The 26,069-nt window shown below is 38.5% G+C and overlaps 1 protein-coding gene across 7 annotated transcripts in view; it reads left to right on the forward strand.

Moving 5' to 3' along the window:
• The window catches only part of BCAS1 (breast carcinoma amplified sequence 1), a 156,131-nt gene that overhangs the window by 101,455 nt on the left and 28,607 nt on the right, over positions 1 to 26,069 (forward strand). For 3 of the 7 annotated variants that reach the window (XM_027847761.1, XM_027847773.1, XM_027847781.1), the window contains 3 exons: positions 581 to 790; positions 10,558 to 10,599; positions 19,800 to 19,994. In XM_027847761.1, the coding sequence (XP_027703562.1) occupies positions 581 to 790; positions 10,558 to 10,599; positions 19,800 to 19,994 (447 nt within the window). The remainder of the gene's footprint in view (positions 1 to 580; positions 791 to 10,557; positions 10,600 to 19,799; positions 19,995 to 26,069) is intronic. The other 4 variants (XM_027847789.1, XM_027847792.1, XM_027847766.1 and 1 more) reach the window with 3 other exon arrangements.

Here is a 26,069-nt window from a genome sequence, read left to right on the forward strand (position 1 = left end):
GGAAGGAAGGAAGGAAGGAAGGAAGGAAGGAAGGAAGGAAGGAAGGAAGGAAGGATGAGAAGGATGGGAAGGAGGGAAGGAAAGCAAAGTATTTATTTGTCTACTATCTGCCAGGCATAGTGATAAGTGCTTTATAAATATCATTTCATTTAATCTTCAAAACAACCTAGGAGGTAGGTGAAATTATTATCCACATTTTATAGTTCAGGAAGCTGAGTCAGATAAAGGTTAAGTGACTTGCCAGCATCACACAGCTGGAAGGGTCTGAGGTCATGTTTGAACTCATATCTTCCTGACTCCAGGTCCAGCTCTCTCTCTGCTGTGCTACGTACCCACCTCCATATAGAAATGTGTTATTATTAATCATAACAAATTAAAAATATGTCGATATGCTTCATCCTGGTCTAGATTTAGACTATGCTATAGTCTAGCTTCATGTCCCCAATTAGTTCATCATGCCTTTTAAAGAATTATTAGCTCTTAGGTGGAATGGACCTTCATTCCTTTTAAATCTTTCCCTTTTTGATCATTTTGAGCAACTATTTGTCTTTTGGGGTTTGTTTGTTTTTAACATATATAGGGTGCTGAAAAGTCACCTGCTTCTTCAGCTAATATAAAATCAGACAAAGCCACCTCTTCATCACCTGAGGCCCAGGGGACGCAGAAGAATATTAAAGGCTTGGACTGTTCAGCTCAGCAACAGACGACAGCATCCTCTGAATCAGCAAAGAATGGAACAAAGGAGAAATCTCCCACTTCTCTTCCTCTGGGCAAGCTGTTTTGGAAAAAGGTCTGTGTTGTCTTAGTTTGCCATTCTCAAGGTTTGAAGGTATTCTGTTGCCTGATCTGTAGGGAATGTATTTCTAGAGATCAAATCAATGTGTGTGTGTGTGTGTGTGTGTGTGTGTGTGTGTGTGTGTGTGCGTGTGTGTTTTAATTATTATTCTCATTCAATAGCAAGCTGTTGTACTTCATTTCTCCAACAGGATGGAACATGCATTTAAGTTGATGGTATCTTACTGATTGCTTAGAAGAGTTAACTGTCTATCAGGTTAAAATACGTGTTTTGTGGGAGATAAAGAGGTACACAAATATGCTTTCTCTTTCTTTGAATCACTTTTGCAGATAACATGCAAAGCTGTGGCATTTTGTGATTTCTTTTAGCAGAGGTGCACTCATTAGAATAGCTGTTGACTCCTGGATCTCTCCTGGTTTGCCATGTAAACCCTGAGCCCTTGGATAAATGAATGGCCTCTTGGAGGCTCTTTGGCTTGTCTTTTTCCCAGCCAGATGTGGTTAGTCATTAGAAGCTGTTTAGGTTCTATTCTTGCACTGAGAATTCAGGGCGTTTACCCAGCTCACCAACAAAGCAAATACACCCTTGGCTTTGGCTCTACAAGGAAGTTCAAACAGTTGCTGTCTGGATTATTTTTTTTCCCCTCCAGAAGCAGATGCCTCAGGTATGAGTAGTGAAAGGAAAGGGGGTGGAATTATTCTGAGCACTCTCACATAATTACCATTGCTAGGGAAACCACTGCCACTGGTGTGCCTTCCAAATGGCTGCTTCATCTGAAAGCAGTAAAACAGAGTGCAGAACATACTAGGGGATTCCAAAAAGGAGTTCAACAGAAGAAGAGAGCTGTTAAATATTTAATTGACAAATAAGCCCAGAAAGGTGTGTGTACAGATTCCTCTTTATACAAGTGATAAAAACAAACATACCTGATGTTTGGAGTGACATTGCTTTGATGTCAATTTCATTTCCTTGTCTGGAATTCTAAAAGAATTCTAAATTCTAATTCTAGATACTATAAGATTCTATAGATTTTGTATTCTAGAATGTCTAGATTCTATAAGATGGGAAGATGACATACAATGTAACTGGCTTTTCAATATCACTTTCCAATTTGGGACTGTTCCAGGGCTAGGGAACCTGTGGCCTCAAGGCCTAATGTGGCCCTCTAGGTCCTCAAGTGTAGCCCTGAATCCAGGATTCAGTCAAAGGGCTGCACTTGAGGACCTAGAAGGCCACACGTGGCCTCAAGGTCATATCCAACTCTGTGTTCTGACTAAGCTGCCAATAATTATTGGCAGCTGTGGTGTGCCAGAGATTGGAGATTAGAGGCCCTGAGTTCGAATTCTGCCTCTGCCACTTACCACCTGTTTGACCTTGGGCAAATCACTTAACTTCTCTGCAATTCAGTTCCAGAGAGTAAAATGAGGGGGTTGGAAAAGATGATCTCTTAAATTCTTTTCCAGGTTACAATCTGTGATCCCAAACACCCTTAAGGATAGTATAGTTCCCACTCCCTCCTATCAGGGAGGCTTCTTTCTCACCAAACACCCCATTTTTTCTCTTTGAAGGTATCTTCCATACACAGTTATGCAATTTCATCCCTGTCTGGAGTTGCAACAGAATGATGATCACAGAGTTCTCAACCTGTTAAACTCTGAGCCTCATCCACTTTGGGAAAAAATATCAACCCTTTCCATTTCTGCCCCTTGTTTTGTCTCTGTTTTCTTGAATACCTTCTTATCTCTGGAATGTGAAATGAATAAATTGACTCCACCTGAAAGTATCCCACCAATGTGGGGACCTTTCGGATAAACTTCTAGCTATAGCAGAATTCTCTGGAGAGGTTGTTTTTTGGTCCTTTCCACTAACTACAAAAATGCAGGTCCAAATGGAAATTAAAACTGCATGCAGTGGAAAACAAATGTGGTGTTTTTGAGAAGATTTAGGCATTTTTTTTCTTTGAAGCAATCACAAGTAATTTCAGTAATAATTTTAGGGGTCCATGATGAGAAGACCTGGAAATATTTACAATTAATAAAGATGCCTGAGGTTTGTTTCTTCTAGTTCTCTCAATTGGGGTTTCAAAAATGAATTTTTAAAAATTTACTAAGGACACAACATTGAGACAATATGGCATAGTAGAAAGAACACTGGATTTGGGGTCAGGAGACTTAGGTTCCAGTTCCATCTCTGCCATTCACAAACTATATGACCTTTAACAAGCCACTTAAACTTTCCAATTCTCCTCTATGAAATTCAGGAAAGAAGGAATGTCCCTTTGTCCATTTATTCTTAGTCACCTTTTTTTTTTAACATAGTCATAATGTACTCCATTATCCAACATACTCCATTCTTCTGGGTCTGCTTTTTTTTTTTCACTTTGCATTATTTCTTGAAGGTCTTTCCATATATCTTTGCATGCCTAATTCTTGTCAGCCTTAGTTGCATGAGTATTCCATTTCATTAATGTACCACAATTTCTTTAGCCATTCTGTATCATGGGGTTTTTAGAGTTAGAAGGGCACTTAAGATTGATCATCTAGGGGTCAATGCCCTCATTTTACAGATGAAGAAGCTGGGCATTCTCTATTTCTTTATCTTTAAAATTATGGAGTTGGGCTGGATGATCTCTGTGGTCTCATTTCAGTGCAGACATTTTATGATTCTATCATAAAGATGATCATAAAGTTTCTTTTCAGCTCAAGCAACCTGTGAGTCTGTGATTCTATAAGATGTCTCTGCATGAAGTCAAAGTCATAGGGGACTTTTTAACTGTTGCTGAAGAAGTTACCATGAAAAATAAATATATAACCTTTCACTCCCCTGAGAAAACTGATTTCACACTCTAACATAGTTGGGGAAAGAGGGCTGAAATAAAGCTAGCAGGAGGAAAAGTTCCTTTCTCTTTGTTTCATCACTAAATCCAGGAGTTCCTACTGAACCTTCCCAGTGTGACAATCACTGTGCTAAATGCTGGGGAGGATGCAAAATACTGAATATTTGGTACTGGCTCTCCAGGAGCATCCAGTATTGTGGGGAAATAAGACGCACCCACCCAAGGGGTAAGACAAGATAGTATAGACTTAAATGTTATAGAGCTTTGGAGAAGGGAGAACTCAGACTAGTCAAGGTAAGCCTCAGAAAGAACATAAGCAGTGAATTAGACCTGAAAGGATGGGTAGAATGTGAATAGACAGAGGGATGATTAGAAGGGAACATTGCCAGAGGGGGAAATATGAGTAAAGACCTAGATTTGAGAAAAGGTATGGTTTAAGGGGTTGAGACTGGAGTAGAACATACATACAGGGAGATGTAATAAATAAATCACAGATAGATATAACACAAAACCTGTGGAAGATATCCAAGCATGTCTGATAACTCCACCGTGGAGGATTTATGGAAAGACTTGGATAAGGATCATGTAGGATATAAAGGTATGGATAAGTTGCCATCTGCCCCAGAAGAACAAGCTCCCACATCTATAAGATCATAGCACCATTGAAGTGTTAGAGTAAAGGCTACTCTTATTATGGAGGGCCTGGAGAGATAAGTAGTTTAGACTTGATGCAGTAGACTATACTACCATGGTAGGTAATATAAGGAAAGGCATAACTTGGTAAAGCACAAAGTTGGCAATGGTATGTAAATTGGCTTAGAGGCGCCATCAGGAAATATTTAGCACTTTTACAAATGATTTTTTATTAATGTCTCTTGTTTTTATATTGTTTAGCTTTCCCCCGTATCCCTCCCCCACCCTCTCTGAGGGCTATCCCTTTAAATTAAACAAAGAATTTCTTAAAAAGCAAAAGGGGAAGGGGGATCTGCAAAATCAATTCATACATAAACACACACACATTATATGTAATTTTTCACAACAAAGGACTTCCCCCTACCATGCAAAGGAGTAGAAGGAGTCATCTTCTCATATTTCTTTTTGGGGGGCCAAATTTTTCTTCATAATTTTGCAACATTCATTTTTTATTATTTTGTGGTAGTTGATCTTCCCATTTACATTATTGCAGTTATTGTGTGTGTGTGGGTGTGTGTGTGTGTATGTGTGTAATTTTCCTGGCTCTGCTTACTTTCTTTTGCATCTAAGCATGTAAGTCTTTCCATGCTTCTCTGTATTCATCACATCCATCATTTCTTATAGCACGGTAATATTTCATTTTGTTAATGCACCATAATTTGTTTAGCCATTCCCCAATTGATAAGTATCTGTTTTGTTCCAGTTCTTTACTGCCTCAAAAAATGTTGCTATAAATATTTTGGTGTAAATGGATCCTCCTTTTTTTTTTTTCAGTGACTTCATTGAGGTATATAGCTAGCAGTAGAATGTCAAAGTCAAAGGGTGGGGCCATTTTGGCCACTTTACATAATTCCAAATTGCTTTCCAGAATGGTTGTACTAATTCATAGCTCCACTAACAATTCATTAGAGTGCCTGTCTTTCTATAACTCAACTAACACCAACTATCCCCATCTTTTGTCATTTTTTTTTCCAATTTGCTGGCTGTGGGGTGAAACATAATTTGCCTTTCTCTTATTGTTAGTGATTTGGAGTACTCTTTCATATGACTGTTAATAGTTTTCAATTCTTCTTTAGAGAACTATTTGTACATAGCCTTTGATCATTTCCATGTGTATAAATTGGCTTAGATTTAGATTGAGACAGACAAGGGAGATGAGCCTGGGGAAGGGGAGAGGAGAGGAGGTAAGGAGATGAGAATTACGGAGAGGGGGAGAGACAGACAGACAAAGGGAGGGAGGACAGAGTCGCATAGTGGATAGAGATCTAGCTTTGAAACCCAGAAGACCAAGGTTCAAGTCCCATCTCTGAAATATATGACCTGTGTGATCCTGGGCAAGTTGCTTAATTTTAAGTGGTCTAGCTAACTATTCTCAAAACTATAGGGTGCAGACAGTTTGCTGACCTGCATTTGTAGAGGAACTCCCCTCACCTGAGAGTTCTCTATACTAATGAAATCACAGGATCTTTATCCTTTAAAAAAATGAATATTATTAACCTAAGTAAAGGAATTTTTATTATTCAAGTTTATTTAGCTGTATCACAAAAAGAAGTGAGCTGGCAATTATCTGGTTAATTTAGTCCATAGAAGTGGTCAAACCGGATGACTTAGATTCCAAACTGAGAAGAGAAAGGAAGTTACAGGAGCACAGGACCTTATTTGTCATGGCTTATTGAACTCTCCCAATCTGTTAGTGACACAGCTCAGCCTCTGCCCTAAAGGCTTATTTTCTAAGAATGTCATATCCCTAAGACAGGGATCAAAGATTTTCTGTACATGTTTCAATGGCAGCAGGAGATAGAGAGATGACAGAGCAGTGAGTGGTCTAGGGACAAAGAAATTCTGTTTCCAGCTGGCTCATGGAATGAATGATAAAAGACCTTAGTAATCATTAAACAGTCATCAAACTCTCTTACAAATAAGGAAACTGAGGCCCAGAGAAGGGCAGTGACTTGCCCAGAGTCACACAACTAGGTCAGAGCAGTTAGGACAGGAGAGACTGGATCTACCACCACACTGACTGTAATAACTCTTTCTACTACACCTTTGTTCTACAATGCTACACAATTTCTCATTATCTCATTCTCCATCCAAATGAAGGACATTCTTTTCTCTCTGCCCAGGAAGCTGAAAATAGGAACTGATTATTGATCTAAATGTTCCCATATTTTAAACATTGTTTGAGTTTAGTTCTGTGGAAGTGCTTGAGAGCATCTGTAAACATATAGAAGCCATTGCCACAATCTTCAGTGCATCTTCTAAATGAGAAGAGTAGAACAAACATGACTAAGAGAAAATGAAGGACCAAGCCAGGTAAGGAGAAAGTAACAGAGCACCTAGAGAAATGCCAGGAGACTGAAGGGTACAGCCTGGGGGAATCAAATGTCAAGCCCCAACCAAATTCTAGATGATATTATTAAACAAATCGTTTGTAAGGACTATATAGAATAGGAAGCAGGAAAAGTCATTGAATCAGCATGAGTTTATGGTCATATCACATGAACTTTATACCATTTTTTGATGGGCCTACTACACTGGTTGATTAGAATAGCATGGCCACAGTGTAGAGTATCTTGTTTTTCATCAGGGCTCTAAACAAAGTCCCTCATAATATCCCTCAGAAGAAAATGAAGAAATATGCTTTGGATGATAATACAGATGGGTAGATTCTTACCTGGTTAAATTTCTTTTCCAGCAATACTTGGATATTTCCATTAACTAAAAATTTTTGCTACTACTGCAGTGAAGGATGCTAGTGAGGTTCATTAGATCAAATCTTCCAAAAGTGACATTTTTAATGAAGGTCTACTAAATTTTATGCTCTATGAAGGCAGGTATTATATCTAATTTAATCTTTATATCTCCCTCTGTAATCAGTAAAGTGCTCTTTATATAGCAGTTCTTAATAGATATTTGTTGAAATCTGTTGTCAAAATGGAATCCTGCTTGGTGATTTAATCTTCGATATTTGTAACAGCTACTCCCAAAATAATGTGAAAGTATCAGGATAATTGAATCAACCAACTAAGCTTGTTTGGTAACTGTTTCCATTTAAATTAATTAATTTCATCATTTAAAATAGCACAACAATTTTTAGTTACTTTCTCAAAGTACTCATCAGGAATTTTTGTCCATTCATTTTCATTCCCCATCCTTATATGGTCCTAGTCAGTGTGTATTTCATTCTTCTGGGTCTATCTAGGTTTTCTTTTTGTTTGTTTATTTTGTTTTGCTTTGCTTTTCATTATTTAATAGAAGTCTTTCCAGGTTTCTTTGTGTTTCTCATACTCATCCGTCTCAAGTGCATTATAGCATTCCATTAATTTAATCTCTATGATTTATTTAATGATTCTGGATCATAGGAACTTTTTAGTTCAGTTGGAACTTAAGAATTATTTAAATCAACACTCTTTTTTTTGTGAGATGGTTGAGTTAAGTGACTTGCCTAGGGTCACACAGCTAGTTCAGTGTCAAGTTCTGATCTGAGATTGGATTTGAACTCAGGTCCTCCTGACTCCAGGGCTGGTGTTCTATCTACTGCACCACCCAATTGCCCCCCCAACACCTTTGTTTTACAAATAAGGGAACTGAGAGGCAGAAATGTCATGACTTATTCAGGGTTTTAAAGGTAGTAAATGTTAGAGCCCAGATGTAAACCTAGGTTTTCTGATGCCAAATCTAGTGCTCATTCCACCATACCATGCTACTCCCTGGAACTGGCAGAAGAACCAAAATAGAGTGCTATTGTTAAGAATGTTTATTTTTATTCCTCCTCACCCACCACCATAACCAAGATTACAGTTTCCTATGCACTACAATGAACATTCAATGGGCAGCCACTTTGCAGACCCAGGAAACTTTAAAAAAAAAAAAAAGCAAAATTTTTCCTAGCAAAATTCCATCCAAAAGCATAACAGTGGCAGGAAAAAGCATCTGAAAACCTACAGTGCCACTGACAGAGTGAGAAGTTTGGTCAGCCAAGAGAGTGCTTTACTTGATGCCAATAGTGTCCACTTCCAAGTACTTGTCATGTCGGGTTGAGAAAGTTTGACTTTTATAGTGTGGTTTTTAAATTTGCTTATTTATAAAACAAACCCCTCAGGAACACAAGAGATGCCTTGTGATGCACCCTTCCCTCCCCCCCAAAAAAAATAGCCTTAAAAGACTTGTGCTACCATCAAATTAATCTAAAATGCACTATAATTTCCTGTCAGAGGCTTCCTCAAAGCAATCATTTTTGTCAGTTACATTTTGTTCCTACAAGAGTTTCATGGTAATGGGGAAAGAAGGACAATGCTAAGTGTTTCAGGCAGAAGAATCATAGAGTTATAGACTCCATTGACTCAAAGGAACTTTAAGGATCACCATGTCCAATCCCTCCATTGTCTACAGCATGAAACAAGTCTAAAGACATAAACTGACTTACCCAAGATAACACATACATTCATAAGACTTCAGAACTGAATAAGACCTTAGATATCAACTAATCTGACCCCCCCCCATCTTACATATGAGGAAATTAAGATCCATAAAGGAAAAAGTGACCAAAGTCATGCAAATAGTTAGTGGCACAGCTGAGAATAAAACCCAGAGTTCCTGGTGTTCCAGAACCCAACATTATTTCCACCATCCAATGCTGCCTCCAGTAAAACTTGGTCAACAGAAAGTATCAGGATCAATGGTAGAGAATAGATTTTCTATTAAATGCCCTTAGAGTTATAGTGTTTGAATCTACCCACTATCAAGAATTCCATTCAACAATTGCTTACTGAATTCCTACCTAATAAATGTGTTTAGCACCCTGCTAGGTGCTGAGAGAGTTATAAGAAACATGTAAGACAGTATATCCCTTCAAAGAGCAAGAACAGGATAAAACATTGCTAAATTGAATATACCAACATCCTAAAATGCATGATGTGTTGGAGCATTAAGAATGTTGAAGTGGAATTGAATTCAATATGAACAACATAAACAATCAGGGAAGAAGATATGGAGTTGGTCAGATTTGATCTGGGTTTGCGAAAATTGGTAAGATATGATAAAGATATTGTATATAGGGGAAAGACATGAGCCATAGTACACTGGCAAGAAATGTAGGTCAGGAAGAAACAGATCACATAGTAATATAATGTGGAGATTGATATGGTTTATATAAGGGTATATATTGTAGACTGCCAAGCCAGTCCATTTTTTCATGGAACAAAGACATTCCCCTACACTCAAATAGTGTAAATATAGGGTTCTCCAATGGCACATAGACTGATCTGTAGTAAATACATAAAAAGATATTAGTACATATGTGCCCAGAGCCACCTAGATCTCAGTTTTGGTTCTGATTCTGAGAGAAGCAGCAGCACACCTTATGGTCCTAGGAAACAGCCATGCCCAGAACTACAGATTCTAAATGGCTCAAGGTGGGACTGAAAGAATCTACCAAATAGAACAACCTCATCCTGCCACTGTTTTATATTCGGGAGGATAAAGGGAGGCTTTTACAAATACATCAGTAGAAGATAAGTAAGATTCCAGGAACCTTTAAATACACAAGTCATGAGTCTCCTAGAGAAGCACACACACAGGGGTTAGTAGAATTTCTTTGGTGACAGGGATTGTACCAATGGATCTACCAATTATTCTACTTGTTTCATATCTATGTGTCTGATGTCCTCCCTCTGAGGCAAGGGAACCAAATCTAACCAGGATGCATCAAGTATTGCCAAATAAATTTGGATGGGAAAAGAAGGGGCATTTTATGGAGGGCCTTGAATGTTGAAATAGACCTTTCTTATTCAAATAGGCAACAGCGGGCTGTTGTAGATTAGAAAGATCAATCTAATGGCACTGTACAGGATGGACTGGAAGTAGATAAACTAGATAATGGAAAGGAGTAGCTAACAAGGAAGCCATTGGGTATGAGAAGGTTAAAATATGGAGCAGAAATGGATAAAAAAGACCATTCTAAAAGAAATATCAATAGACATGGGTGATAGATTGAACATATGGAACAGAAAAGAAGGATTCAAAGATGGTTCCCTGATTTTGAAATTCGGTGAGAATAGTGGTGTGCCATTGACAAGAATAGGGGACTTTGAAAGTAGAGTTACCTAAGAAGTGATTCTTTGGGGATATGTCAGAATTCTGTCCAGGGTGATTATTTCCCTCACCTTTTCCCACTCAGTCATAACCCCAACCCAACCACTCTCATTGAATCTTTTTTTTATCTTCCCTTCAGTCAATTAAAGAGGATACAGTTCCCAAAGGTGCAGAGGAAAATGTAAGTTAAATATAAAATGATTGAATCATTCAGATTTCATCCTTGATCTTCTTGGTACACTCGGTGTCAACCTCTGGGGTTCTTTGTAGTTGCATGAAGTAGATATGAATTATGGTAGGTTCTTTCACCCTTTCAAAGATCATTGGTAACCATGAGAATGCAGAGGCTTTGATGAAAATTGTAATCCTCATTAAAAGTGACTGGTGCTATGTTAAGACCACATGTTGCCAGTGCTCCCGCCAGAGCAAAAGGTTGTTCACACCTGTAATACCCACTATCAGGAGGCTGAGGCTGGTAGCTTGTTTGAGCTCAGGAGTTCTGAGTTGCAGTAGGGCTAAAGCCTCCTGGATTTCTGCGCTAAGTACTGCACCAAAATGGTTAGCACCTGGGAGCAAGAGGCCACCAGGCTGTTTAAGGAGGGGCAAACCAGCCCAGGTCAAAAATGTAACAGATCAAAGCTACCATGCCTATCAATAGTAGGACAGGCCATGAGTGGCTACTGCATTTATAACCTTTGCAAGATAAGAAGAGCCAGTCTTAAAAAAAAAAAAAAAAAAGATTACATATGTTTCTATTTCTTACCAGAATTCATTATTATTCAGGGACTGAAAGAATCTACCAAATAAAACAACCTTGCCTATCCTTATCTCTGGGGACATCCACATGCTTCTCTCTTTTTCTCTGTCATTCTTGTTCATTCACTCTCTCTTAATTAAGTACCAACCCAGATCGTGTCTTAAATTTTAACATCACCAGCCATACAGGGGCAGGAGGCATGAGAACATCTGTGAACAGTTCACACCAAAAGATTTCCATGGTGCCAAGCTCAGGCTGAAAGTTTGGAGTCACTTGAATTTCACCTTGATGCAGACATTTTGACCCCATACTTCTTTGGCCTTTTGTCCAGAGTGGGAGAGGCGGTCAATATTTCCAAGAAGGGTAAATTGATGCTCAGGGGAGAACAGATTAATTCCAAACCTCAGTAGCCTTTCACTTTCCAATAAAGCATACCAACAGAGATAAATAAGCTGGCCATGTGATCTAGGATAGTGCCATTCTCCTGAAAAAAAAATGCCTCCCCCCCCCACCCCTACCCAGATGTTTTATAATTGGTGCTGACTAAATTCACAGCTGTTCTTGGAATGAACCAATCACTGTTCATTTTTGCAAAAGAGAATACTAGAGGTTCATCTTTCTCTGGCTCTTTCTGAGGACTCCCTAATGTCTGACATAGGGCTGTTATGTTTCAAATCTAGTCAGTGTTAGTGGACCTAAATTCAAACATCATTCAGAAATGCTGTTTCCAGAGTAATGGAGATAAAAACAGGTGTCTCTTCTTATGAAGTGTTATGAGTACAAGGAGGAAAAACATTTCAACTTGCTCCTTTTATGATGCTGGGCTGTGCAATCAAACCAATAGAGATATTCAATCCCCAAATTCTTAGTATCCTCCTGTATATTTTCCAGGAATCCAAAATCTCTAGTTATTTCAGTCACCTGGAAGCAGGAATACAGTGCATCTTCTTGACCATGAGCTTTAAATTACATGGTGAATTAAAGCCAGAACTCCAGTTGGCAATGCACACTTAAACATTCTCACAGAAGCGACCTCTCATTTGAGGAGAAATATCTCTTTTGGATGCCATCGAAGGAACATTTTGTCCACTGGGGCTCTCAGGATAACTTTTAAGTCTGGTTTCCAGAGCTCTGATGGAAAGCATTTCATTTTCTAGAGTGAGGGTTGTTTTTTTTTTTAATGTGAATTGAATGTGAAGTCATCTTTGTGGCTTGCAAAGTATAAATAACCCAAGATATACAAAAGCTTACAAAGAGTAAGGAAAGATGCAAGGTGGTTTTGAAAGGAAAAGAAAAGATTCAGCATAAAGGCAACCTTTTCCTCCCTATCCCACAAGATTTATGCTGGCTTGGCTTTAAACATAGCATTTCTATTTTTAAAGTCTTGAAATGTCTTTTTCTTAAGGATAATGACATGCCTCTTGAATGAAGCCAGTATAAAAGCATGTGTTTTCACTGTGTTATAAAAAGCTGCTCCCCAACAAAATCATAAACAAGTGGAAAAGAGAGAATCCTTCGAGTTGGAAGACTGGGATAGGAGCCTAGCTCAACTACATACTGATCATGTGACTTGGACAAATCATTCATTTAACCTCTTTGGTTCTTGGTTTCCTCATCTGAAAAAGGAGGCACTGGACTAGATCACAGATCTAGAGTGGAAAAGAACCTCAGGATTATCTAGTCCATCTCCTTCATTTTGCAGACAAAGAAACTGAGGCTCAGAGAGATTAAATGACTTGCCCAACCTCTCAGAGGTAGTAATCAGAGATAGAAATAGAACCCAGATCCTCTATAAAGCAGAGGTTCTTAACCCTTTTGTGTGTCATAGACCCCTTTGGCAGTCTGGGGAAGCCTATGCACTCCTTCTCAGAACATACATAAAACAAAATACATAGGATTACAAAGGAAACCAAATTATGTTGAAATATAGCTATCAAAATTTTAAAAGAAAAAGTTCATAGACCCCAGGTACAGAACCCTTACCTAAGCAAACAATAATCTCATAGTGGATAGAATTCTGGACTAAGAGTCAGGAAGACATGAATCCAAATCCTGTTTACTGGTTGTGTTGCCTTGGGCAAGTCATTGACCTCCTCTGAAACTCTTAATTTCCTCTTCTCTAATATGAAGATCATAATGTCCCATATACTACATAGTGCCCCATATCACCATATACATTATATGTGCATATATATATATACCATGTATATAACATGTGTGTATATGTATTATATACATTTTACCACTATACACAGTATATTTCTATATTCTATATAATATAGAATCATATATCTCAGAGTTGTTATGACCATCAAGAAATATATATATGTGTATATATATATATATATATATATATGTATATGCATATATGTGTTATATGTCAGCTATTATTATTACTAAGGCCCCTTCCAGCTCTGAATTCTGTGGTTCCTTCCAAGGGAGTTATACCTTTACAATCGCTTTGGGGTCCATGTGTACAGGAGGAACATGAAATAGAATTTGCCTTCCCAGCACTTTATCTTCTCCTACCCTTGACCTGGGCTAGGAAAGAGAGATAGATAAAGCACTTACTAAGTGGTTACCATGTGTCAGGCAATGTCCTAACATGTTCACCAATATTAAAATTGTGTTCAAAACAATGGGACACTCCAGACCTGTTTGTTGAGAGGCACCATGATATAATCAAAGGAACACCCAACCAGGAGTCAGAAAATACAATTCTAATACTGGCTCTGTCATTAGGATTTAGAACCCAAGGGGACATTTTAGGGACCATCTGGTCTAACCCCTTCATTTTACAAACGAGGAAACCAAGGCCCAGAGAGACAAAGTGATTTGTCAGGTGACATAGTTGGGTGCCATAAATGATAGGGTTGGAATTTGAATGCAGGTTCAACCCAACTTAAAATCTGGCATGCTTTCCACTTTATAACACTGTGTCTCCTTAACTAGCTTTGTGACCTTGGGAAAATCATCTAACCTCTCTGGCCTGTTTCCCAACTTTCAAGTGAGGGGATGATCTCTAAGGCTCCTTCCACTCTGATTTTCTTTGATCCTAAACTAGTAAAGAGATCATACACAACAAGACAATGGAAAAAAAGTCCTGTTCAAATTTCACCTTTGACGATTCTGTAAATAGAATTTTTCAACAAATTAACTATCCAAAATCCATCTATTCAGTGACAAACTGGCAGAGAGAGATCCTGAAGTATGGCTTGCTCCACTAGTGCTCTCTGTAAACAAGCCGCGGACAATGGAAATGGTTTTAGAACGAGGAATGTGTAGACATAGCCCTAAGGAGAGGAATTATTCTGAATACATGAAACATGCTGGACGTATGAAAAAATTACCATCTTGAAATAAACTGGGCATAATTGCACCTAAATTTTAAGATCATAACATAACATTTATATGTTTCTTGTCCTTTTTTTTAGGAAGCTGAGAATGAGCAAATTTCTCATACTGAAACACTATTTTATGCACAGGCATGCCTTGTTTTGCCAAACCCCAATATAGAGAAATTGAAACAAAAAATACGTAAATTGGAGTGATTACCCTATAAAGGATGGTGATTTTTTTTTATTTTGTTTTGTTTACTAAGATTTCTTCAGATAACAAGTTCTAGTGATTTTTGGGAGAACTATCAATTGAAGTGAGGTCTACCTGCATCATATGAAGTAAAGAGCTAAGCAAGTTCAAACATCTAGTACTTTTCAAGTAAAACCTGACTTTTTAGAGTCCAGATAGACCTGGTACTTCCTGATAGAAATCCACTACTGGTGCTTCCTCCAGTAGTTTCCCATTACTAAATTTTTTAAATTTTTTAAATTTTTTAAAATTTAAAACAAATTTAAAAATTTTTTTTAATTTTTTAAAATTTAAAACAAATTTAAAAAATTTTAAACAAAAAACTGATGTCTACTGAAATAAGCTATGGGATGCAATTCCATTTGGACCACAGCTCAAACAGTCAGAGCCCCAAACATAATCCCTGAGGAACAAAGTGCAAAATGGCAGTTAAAGACCTGCTTTACTAAGCCAATATGACAACTAATAGAACAAACAATTTCTTTCATTGGAACATAAATAGTTCAAAGATATGAGCCCTCTCCACCCCCCACATCCTTCCCCCTATAATTTGCCTATACAAACTCAATTTGCCTTATCTGTATAGATATAGGTTACAAGCATGTTTTAACAGAGTAAGAAAAATCAAATAAAATTTTAAAAGGGAGACAAAAAAAGCCAACACTATTCCACTATGAATGGATTTCTACAAAGTCTCTGTCTCTGATTGAAACTATTTGAATCAAACCTCTAGACATAGGTCTGACCTCTGGACGAGAAATAGACCCTTTTCCCAAAATGCAAATAAAGTCCATTTTAATGTATCCTACATAACCAGTCAAGCTCCATGTATGTGTTACATGCTTCTCAATGAAATGAGGTAAGAGTAAACCATTTTAAAATATAAGATAAACATTATTTCCATCATGATTTGAACAGAAGACCCTAGTTCAAACCCCAGGCATGGTTTGAAGCCCAACCCAGTCACTTGCTACTGGTGTGACATTAGGCAAATCACCTAACTTCTCTGAGCCCCAGTTTACTCAACTGTAAAATGAGTGTTGGATTAGATGGCCTCTAAATCCCCTTCCAGTTCTGACACTATGGCCCTATCAACCAGTAATCAATCAGCAAACATTTATTAAGAGACTACTATGTACCATGGACTGAAGATACAAAGACAAAAAAAGTGACAGTTCTTGCCCTTAAGAAGTTTATAATCTAGTCAGAGGAAACAATATACACCTTTATAAGAATACGAAAAATACAAAACGGTCACAAAGTAATTTTGTGGGCAAGCAAACAAGGGGGGAAGGTATCAGGAAAGGCTTCATATGGCTTTTTGAGCTGATCCTTAAAGGATAGTAGGTATTCTGAGAGGCTGAATTAAAGAAAGAATGCATTTCAGGCAGGACAAACAGCCAATGCTGAAGCACAGAAGGGGATATCCTGTAGGAGGAACAGTGTAGCTGGATCGCAGTACATTGTGAAAGGGAGTAATTCTATTGCCACACCCAAAACCAGAAGGAGAGCACCATGGATTTGATTGAAGGAAAATGGTAAACAAGACTTAGAATCAGAAGAATTAGAGATTCAAGAGCTGGCTACATGCCTGGGGACAAGTTCCATAGTCCCTGGGAGCTTCAGTTTACTCATTTACAAAATGGGAATGATAGTTGCATTCCCTACCTCACCTGGGTTCAGGTCTGGCTTCTATTATATCCTGGCTGTATAAGTCACTCAATTCCTCAGTGTCCTCAGGCAACTCCCTAAAACAATAAATTCTAGAGCAAGTCAAAATTTGTATTGGTAGGGAATTTCCTAAACCAAAGCTAACTAGATTGCTCAGTGGATATAGTGATGGACCAGGAGTCAAGAAGCCCTGAGTTCAAATGTGGCTTCAGACACTTACAAGCTGTGTGACCTTGGGTAAATCATTTAACCCTGTTTGCCTCAGTTTCCTCATCTGTAAAATGAGCTGGAGAAGGAAATGGCAAACCACTCCAGTATCTTTGCCAAGAAAACCCCAAATGGGGTCATGGAGAGTTGGACCCAACTGAACATCAAATTCTTAAACCAAAGAAATAATAGAACTAGTATAAAAAGAAAAAAAAAACATTATTCATCAGAATTGTTTTGAGGCTCAAATAAGATAATCCATGCAAAGTATTTTACAAGCCTTGAAAGTGCTACATAAATGTCAGCTGTCATTAGATGAATGGAAAATCTTTTGAGTTCTAGGCAGGTACCTGAAAAAAAATTTCCATCTAAATGAATTCTTCTCTTCGGGATTTACAGACTTTCACAATCTGACTCCAGGCTACCTTTCCAGGATTAGTATGTATTACTTCCCTTGATCCACTCAACATTCCAGCCAAACTGCCTTATTACTTGGGCCTCATAGCTAACATTCCATCTCCCATCTCCATGACTTTGGATGGATGGTCTCCCATGCCTGGAATGTCCTCCCTCCTCATCTCCACCTCCTAGAATGCCCAGCTCCTTTCAAAACAGAGCTCAAGGCTACCACTTACAAGAGACTTTTCCCCTCCCAAACTATTAATGCCCCGCCCCTGAAATTAATTTGTATTTAATATATGTGTGCTTTATACATACTTACACACATGCCCATTGTTTATCTTGATAAAAAGCAAGTTCCTTCAGGGCAAGAACTGTCTGGTTTTGTTGTTTTGTTTTGGTTTTTGTTTTTATTGTATCTCCAGTACCTAAAACACCTGACACATAGTAGGCTCTGAATGATTTGTTGATTAAACCAGACAGCAAAGATCTGGTCCTCTGGATGTTACTACTCCACCTTCATGGGGTGCATGACTCAATTTGACTTTAAAGTAAAGTAACTACCAGAAATGGGCAAATCAAGTCCAGTATATAATTGGGCCCTTTGGACATCTCTTTAAAAAGCACTTTCCTCATAACAAACCTGTGAGGTAGGGAATGTAACTATCACCCCCATTTTATAGATGAGAAAACTGAGGCTTCCAGGGACCATGGGACTTGTCCTTAGTCTTGCAGCCAGATCTTGAATCCGCAGTTCTCTCTCTAAGTCTATGCTTCCACTGTCCCTACACTTATCCTATAACAGAAAACAGTTAAAGGAATACTTCAGGCTCAACTCAGAGCCCTAGGAAAGCATATTTAAATCAACTCTGGAAGGAATAAATTTGAATTAAAATAAGACTGGAATTGGAGAGAGTTTAAAATTCTTGAGGAAAATCCCAAACTTTAATTAGGGCTCTATTGCAATTTGGTTTAAAAAATACAAGAAACAGGTTTTTTTCAGCCATAATGGTATTGCCTACCATGAATGTTTTCTCCTAAATGTAATATTCAGGTCTTATGGAAACTAAAGGCTGTATTTTAGGATGGTCTATGCTGTTCTAGAGCTGGCTATATAGTGTTTCAAGGATCTTTTCAGATCACATATTTTGGGCTATTTTGGCAAGGGATAGAAAATGCTTTCCTATAAAATGATTCTATTTTAAGAAGGAATTGTTTCCCTTTTTCAACATGAACCAATCCTTAATAATAACAATAACTGGCATTCTTGGTGCAGTTTATATACATTTGGGTCTCATAATCATGTGAGGTGGGCTCTGCCAGTTTTATAGATGGGGAAACTGAGGCTCAGAGCAGTTAGATGGCTTGCTCATAGTCACACAGCTAGTAAATATCAAAAGCAGGAATTTAACCTAGGACTTGCTTGATTCTCAAACTGACTATGACAATCTGGTCGTGACACTTGTGACAATCTGGTTATCAACCTGAGGTATTACAAACAGCCATACATGTCAATCTGTAAGACCCTTAGGAAGCACTGTCTGGCTCTGGCTCCTAAACTCAGGCCTATTGCAGCAAAGAAAAAATATCACCACTGCCCCCTAGCTCTAGTGAGTTTTCCCCTGGGGAAAAAAAAAAAAAAAGTGTTCTATAAGACATGCTAGGCCCATGGCTCCCAGGGATCAAATGAAGCTAACAAATGTCTGAGGCGGGATCCTGAGTAGGATGCAAAATGAAGCAGTCAGGCAAATAATCACGAATTAAACTTGGAAGCAGTCACAGAAGCTGGGCACAACACTAGATTGAAGGTGAATTACGCCTGCCATCGTGGACTCCCCTGGCTGGCCTTCCTCTCCAAGCAATCTGCTCACAGCTCATTAGGTCAAACACCAGGGGTGTGAAGCAATTTAGCGACGCTCGTCTTGGTTAAACTCATTTTTTTTCTTGAAGCCCGGGCTCTGTTTAAGTAACAAGGGCAAATGATTGTATTTCAAGCCAAGGGGAGCAGGGAGTGAATGAATGGGGAGGTGTATTGAAATGAGAGGCTTTTCCGCTATTCTTTCTTTGCTAAAGGCTCAGAATGTTTCTACACAGCTGCTGAGGAACAATGTCTTTGAAAGCTTTGGAGGAGAAGCACAGCTGACACAGCAAACCCTCAACCTAGGCCCTCTGTTGTGTGACAATACTTTTACCAGCTTCTACACAGTACTGGTATAAGTCCCACCCGTGGCAGATTAAAAAAAGAGGGACTATCACAGGGTGGGAGAGAACAACTTTGGACCTTCCTGCACTTGGAGAACCTGGGTTCAAATCCTGTCTCTGCCACTTATTCCCTGTGTGACCCTAGACAAGTGACTTTACCTCTCTGGGCTGCAGTTTCCTCGTCTCTTTTTAAAAAAAAAACTTAACAGACCAGATGATCTCTAAGGTCGCTTCCAATTCTAAAGTTATGATTGAAGTAGATAAATATCCCAAATGGGATGGATGCCTTCTTTCTAGCCTTCCTTATATTCATCGGGAAGGACAGTAGCCATGACCACTGAATCCATTTTGTTCATGGCCAGGGGATGGCGACCTGACAACAGTTTACCGAAATCCAGTAACCTTTCTTGCAGCCTGTGTAGAAACAGTCCTGGAACCAACCCCAGAGTTGCTTGGTACATTAAGTGTTTATTGGTCCTGGTATCAGGACTCCATTTTTGAAAAATTCATGGACAAGTGTTATTTTCTCCACCTTAACACCTGGCCCTCTCTAAAAGCAAAACAAAATCCAAACACAGGAAGCATGTGAAGCACCAGTAGAGGTTATAAAGTCCGAGGATATAGAAGCATCCTTACAAACAATAGAGCTGAATGAAGAAGAAGCTGTAAGTCCTGAGCCTGCACCAGCCAAGCCCAACTCAGAAGAAAACAAATCACGGAAAACAAACCTGAGGCTGTTTCTCAGACAACTGGTAAGCAATCAGATCTGCCTAACACGAGGGTGAGCCTGTCCTCATCATTCAAATGTGGGAAATGGCCAAAAGAGATTAGTTGCTATGATCCCTTTGTTTAATCAGTCTAGAATAGCCAGAATATAAATAAGTAATATATTTGATATAATACAGTTATTACCTGCCCAACAAGGGACGTAAATAGCGTAACTTAAACTAAAAGTAAATCAGTATGGGTCAGAAATAAAAATTGAGTCTGCACAATAAATGCAAAAGGGTCTTTGGTCTAATTATAGTTTAATATGAAATAAATATCTCATTTCATACTATTCCTTTTTTTTTCTGGAATTTTTGAGAATGCAGCCCTTTCATTACATTGGCTCACCTAGTGAAGGAATGCATTTATCTATGACAAAGCACCTACTATGTGCCAGGTATCAGGTTTGGCACCAAAGATACAAAAACAAACCCATAAAAAGGAAATAGTCCCTGTCCTCAAAAAGCTTACATTCTATTAAGGACAATCTGCATTTACATAAGCACATACAGAATAAATACCAAAAAAAATTAGTCAACAAAGAATGTGCCAATGTGAGTCAAGCAGTGTCAGTAATGACTGTTCTGGGAAAACTGACAAGAATCATTTTCTGTCATTGTTGGGTTGTTGCACTCTTTGGCCTGGTGTGCTTCAGTCTGTGATGGTTAGCTCAGATGTTTAAAGCTTGCTGTTCATTGTTAGAAGTTTCCTGTGTGGTTTGAGCCTGAAGGATTTGGGTCAGGGTTAAGGATTTACAAGTTGAAAACATCCTTTGCTCTGCTTCCTGCAACACCAAATCACAGAATCCAGAATTGGAAGGGGCTTCAGAGGTCATCGAGACCAACCTGTAATTGTCCAAGAATTCCCTTCAACATCCTCCTCAACAAGTCTTTATCCAAGCCCTTTACTCAAACTGAGCTTTTAGTCAGGGGTGGACTCACACACTCCACTTTTGCACTGGGCTAATAGTTAAGCAGCTTTCCCTGATGTTGACTCAAAATAGGCCTCCGCAAATTCCACCCTTTGCTTTTAGCTCTGTGGCCAAAAAGAAAAAAAAAATGTTTACAACTTTTTCCAAAAGACATCCCTTCAAATACTTGAAGACAGCTATCATTTCGCTACTGAGTCTTCTTTTCTCAGGGTTAAACAGCAAGATATTATTTTTTAGATGTGAAAACTAAAGCTCTGAGAGGTTTGATGATTTATACAGTCATAGGTTTTAGCATGATGTCATGGAAGGATTGTTAGACTTGGAATTTAAGTGAAATTTGAACAAACTGAATTTTGGAAATTCAGATTTGAACTTGGGTTCAAATTCCAGGTCTAACATGTTGTGTCATGTCTGATTAGCTTATGTGACCATGGGGAAGTCATTGACAGGCCCAGTGGGGCAGAGACAAGAACACTGGACATGGAGACAGAAAGCCCTGGGCTTAAATTCTTCAGTGGATATTTACTAGGCCAATCACTTTACCTTTCTCAGTTTCATTTTCCTCATCTTTGAAATGGAGGTAGTAATACCACAGCAATCCTCCTGTGAGGATTAAATAAGACAATATAAATAAAGCACTTTCAAAAGTCTTAAAGGGTTATATGAATGGGAGTTGTTATGATTAATAGCTCTAAGTCTCAGTTTCTTCCTCTATAAAATGGGGCTAATAATAATTGCCCTACTTACCTCACAAGGTAACTGTGAGGGGAAAAAAAAACACTTTTTAAAACATTAAAGCCCTATAGAAATATAACCTATTGTTATTGTCTACCCCAAACTGTGGTACAGTAAGGAAGAAAAAAAAAAACACACATTGTTTCTAGAAACAGAGAACCTGGGTTCAAATTCTATTTCTGATCCTACCTGTATGAATAAACCTGACCAATACTCCATAGATCTCAGTTTCATTGTCTGTAAAATGAGGGGACTGGAATAGATAGCCCCTAAAGTCTGTTCTGGCTCTAGGTTTACGATCTTCTAACCTTCTAGTAACTGATTGTTCCATTAATAAATAGACATTCATTAAGCTACCTACTATGCGTCAGGCACTATGCTAAGCACTAGGAATACAAAAAGATGTATGACAGTCCCTGCCTCCAAGGAGCTCACAATCTAATGGAGGAGACAACAAACAAATGCATACAACAAGAAATAAGGAAGATAAATAGGAAATAATTCAGAGAGGGAAAGCATTAAAATTAAGAGGGGTTGAGGGTTAGGGATTTTAGTTGGGACTTAAAGGAAGCTAGGGAAGCCAGAAGGCAGAGATGAGGAGGAAGAGCATTCTAGGCATGGGGGACAGCCAGAGATAAGAGATTGAATGTTTTGCTCAAGGAACAGTCGGGAGGCCAATGTCACTGGATTGAAGAATAAGTGGTAGAAGAAAGGTGTAAGAAGGCGGGAAAGGTAGGAGGAGGGTTTTGAATATCAAATAGAGCAATTTGTGCTTGATCCTAGAAGGGAAGCACTGGAATTTATCGAGGTGGGGGGGGTGGAAGGTGACATGATGTATCTGTGTTTTAGGAAAATCATTTTAATGCCTGAATGGAGGATGGATTGGAGTAGGGAGCGATTTGAGGCAGGCAGACCCTGCAGGCTGTTGCTATAGTCCAGGCATGAGGTGATGATATAACTAAGGGAGTCAGAGATTATTTATCCCAGGTCACAAAGTAAGTAAGTATCTAAGGTCAGATTTGAATTCAGGTCTTCCAGACTCCAGGCTGTCTATCCTACCTAGCTGCTAAGTTTTATGCCCTTGCTGATATGCTCTCAATAAAAAGGGATTAATTTTATTTCTCCCAAATGGATTCTGTTTTGTTTTTCCAATTTGCTGGATTTCTCAACCCCATTCAGAACTAGAAAGATTTTTAACTTTAATTGTTGTTGAATTTCAGTTGTAAGTTCCTGAAGAGCGGGGACTAAGTCTTGCTTTTTTGGGGGGAATCACTCCTAATAATCCCATTTGAACTGTATGCTGTGGAAGGGCAGGATATGAACTTCACTTATCTTTGAATCTCTGTTAGATGGTCAGCCTTGGAACAAAGTTAGCGCTTAACAAAGAATGACCTAGGTACCTTTTATAACTGTTTCTAAGGAAAGAATGAGTTCTGAGTTCTAAGCAACTTATGTACCAATAAACTTCTAGAGCATAGCCTGTTTATGAGTCGGAACTGCCTGTACATAGGCATTGATCTAGAGACAGAAGAGACCTCATGGGTCATTAGTGACACCCTTTCATATAACACATGAAGAACAGAGACTGGCAGAGGCCAAGATCGCGTAGGAAATTGGCAATGGAGGTAGAATTGAACCCAGGTCCTAGGATTATAGATTTAGAGCGAGAAAGAACCTTAGAGGCTATGGAGTTAAAAACCCTCATTTTACAGATGAGGAAACTAAAACTGAGAGAGAGGTCAAGTGTCTTGTCCAGGGACATACAGCTAGTAAGTGTCTGAGGCTGAATTTGAACTCAGGTTTTCCTGACTCCAAGTCTTGCACTTTAATGGATTTTCCCTGTACCATACCATCTGGTCACAAGGGGACAGAATAATGTAGTACAAACTTATTATCCACTGATGTAAAAATTCAAAGTGTCTATGTTCTGGATGGTCATGAGGTAGCATCTCCTCTAAAAACCAGCAATTATTTGTTATTCAGTCTGGTGTCTGTGTGTCTGTGTGTGTGTGTTTAGCAGGATTAAAAGTTGGGCTATCTACTCAGGCCTACCTCAAATTTCTTTTAACAAGTACTCTGACCAAGTAATAATAACTCTGAGTTATTACAATCCTCTTGTCTCAAAATTATTTGTGTAAATCAATGTCTTCTTCCTCTCTGTGTTCCCTTCCCATTAGACTATGGTCTCCTTGGAGGTAGACTCTGATTCTAATTTCATTTTTTGTAACCCCAGTAGCTGTCATAGTCCTTTGCACATAGTACATATTTAATAAGTATGTGTGGAATTTGAATTCACATTGTAAGAATGAAAACCTTGTAAGAAACTGGAGTAATAGCCTGAAGTCCTCCATAATCTTAGCGCCTTCCATATATCTTATTTATACACAGTTGTTTGCATGTTACCTCTTGCCTCACCCACTAAACTATGATGTCCTTGAAAACAGGGACTGTTTTTGCCCTTCTTTGTACCTTCAGCATTTAGCACACTGTCTGACACATAGTAGGCATTTAATAAATGCAAGTTGACTGACTATGACTCACCTTAATTCCTCAATCATTACCGTTTAAGCAATGTGACTCATATCAAAGTACAAGGATTTTCATAACGCAACCTAAACATCATGGCATTGAAAGACGCCTTGCACTGTGATGAATCAATATAAGATAAAGCATAGGCATAGCCTTGATTCTATTTTATCTCTGAACTGAAATAATCCATAACACTAGTTGGTCTCAGCTACAATTGAGACTCTGTGATTATTTCTAACTTGATGGAATGTAAGCTCCTGGAGAGCAAGACAGTTTAATTTTTGTCTTGATACATTCACCTGCATACTCTGGATCCAGTGTTTCTGGAAATAAGGCAACTCCAAAAGACAAGTTCAGGGGACCCCTTAACAAAGGCCAGTTTGGCTACACAGTAGTGTGCATGAAAGGGAAATATGTATACTAACAATGAATATATAATGAGTCTGGGAAAGTAGGTTAGAACATGCCAAACAGACGATATTTGATCGAAGTAATGGGAGAGTTTATTGAGTAGGAGAATGACCTGGTCAGATATGTGCTTTAGTAAAATCACTTGGGCAGCAGTGTGTAGCATGGACTCAAATGGGGATATACTTGTGACAGAGAAACCAATGAGAAGGCTATCGAAACAGTACAAGTAAAAGGTGATGAGGATCTGAACAAGGTTGGTAGTTTTGTGGAAAGAGATGTTGTGGAGAAAGAAATTACACGATCTAGCAACAGGTTAGAGACGTGAGGAGAGGTAGAATGAGGAGTCAGGGATGGCATAGAGATTTCAGGTCTGGATGACTAGACAGTCATTCATTCCATTGGGAAAAACAGGGTAATTTGGTGGAGGGGTGGATTTAAGTAGAAAGGCAATTTGATCTGTTTTGGACATGTTGAGTTTGAGCTCAGAGGAGAGAAAGATATATGTATATATACATACATACATACATATATACATCTCATTAATCCTTTCTAAAGTTTAGAGATCTTTAAATTGAGAGAGAGAGATTAGAGATTTCTTATGGATCTACTAAAGGTCTCAGAATAGGACTGTTAGAGATCCTTTCCTGATTCTAAAATAGATCATGGAGAGATTGTTAAATAGATTTTTAAGAGATAAGAAAATTTGCAGAACAGGCAAGCATCTAAACTTTGCCAAATTGAATAAAATGACTAGGTCTACATGCTACCATTATATCTCACAGCACTGTTACAAGACAACCAAAATGATAGATGTTGTTGAAGTAAATAGCAATCAGGTCATGGGGTAATAATGAGACTGTATGAAATTTGCTGGCTGGCTACTTTGGGTGTAGCTGAAATCAACTCCTTCCCCCAACAGTAGGATAAATAGCATCTTACTGTGGTTCTTTTGTGGCTAAATAACTAAATGTTTTAAACTGGTTTGATATTTTGGGCACAATATGATTAGAAACTGCTTGTAGGGAAGAGAAAACCTCAATGCCAAGTATTTTATTTTTGTCATATTTAATTTCTCCCTCTCATTTTCTTAGTATTTCTAGATTCTAAACTTCTCTCCTATCCTTCCAGTTTAGTCCTTGTATGGGATCTATTCCTCATAGGGTAATAATTACCTGAATTGCTTTAAATGGATTTTTTTTTCATGGATTTTGTTACCCAATTGGGAACAAAGGATAATAAAAGTAAGGTAGTTCCAGATTGAGGAGGGCCTTGAATGCCAGACCAAAAAAATTTGAACTTTACTGAATAAGTATTAGAGACCTAGTGAGGAATCCCAACAAGAAGTGGTACTATACCTAAAGGAGATTAATCTGCAGTGAGGTGAAGGATGGACTGGGGACTGGTGGCTAGAAGATTGAGAAAAAAAAATGTATATTTGGAAAGATCAGTTAGC

Source organism: Vombatus ursinus, unplaced genomic scaffold (assembly GCF_900497805.2).
Source record: "Vombatus ursinus unplaced genomic scaffold, bare-nosed wombat genome assembly UNPS02000580.1, whole genome shotgun sequence".
NCBI lineage: Eukaryota > Metazoa > Chordata > Mammalia > Diprotodontia > Vombatidae > Vombatus > Vombatus ursinus.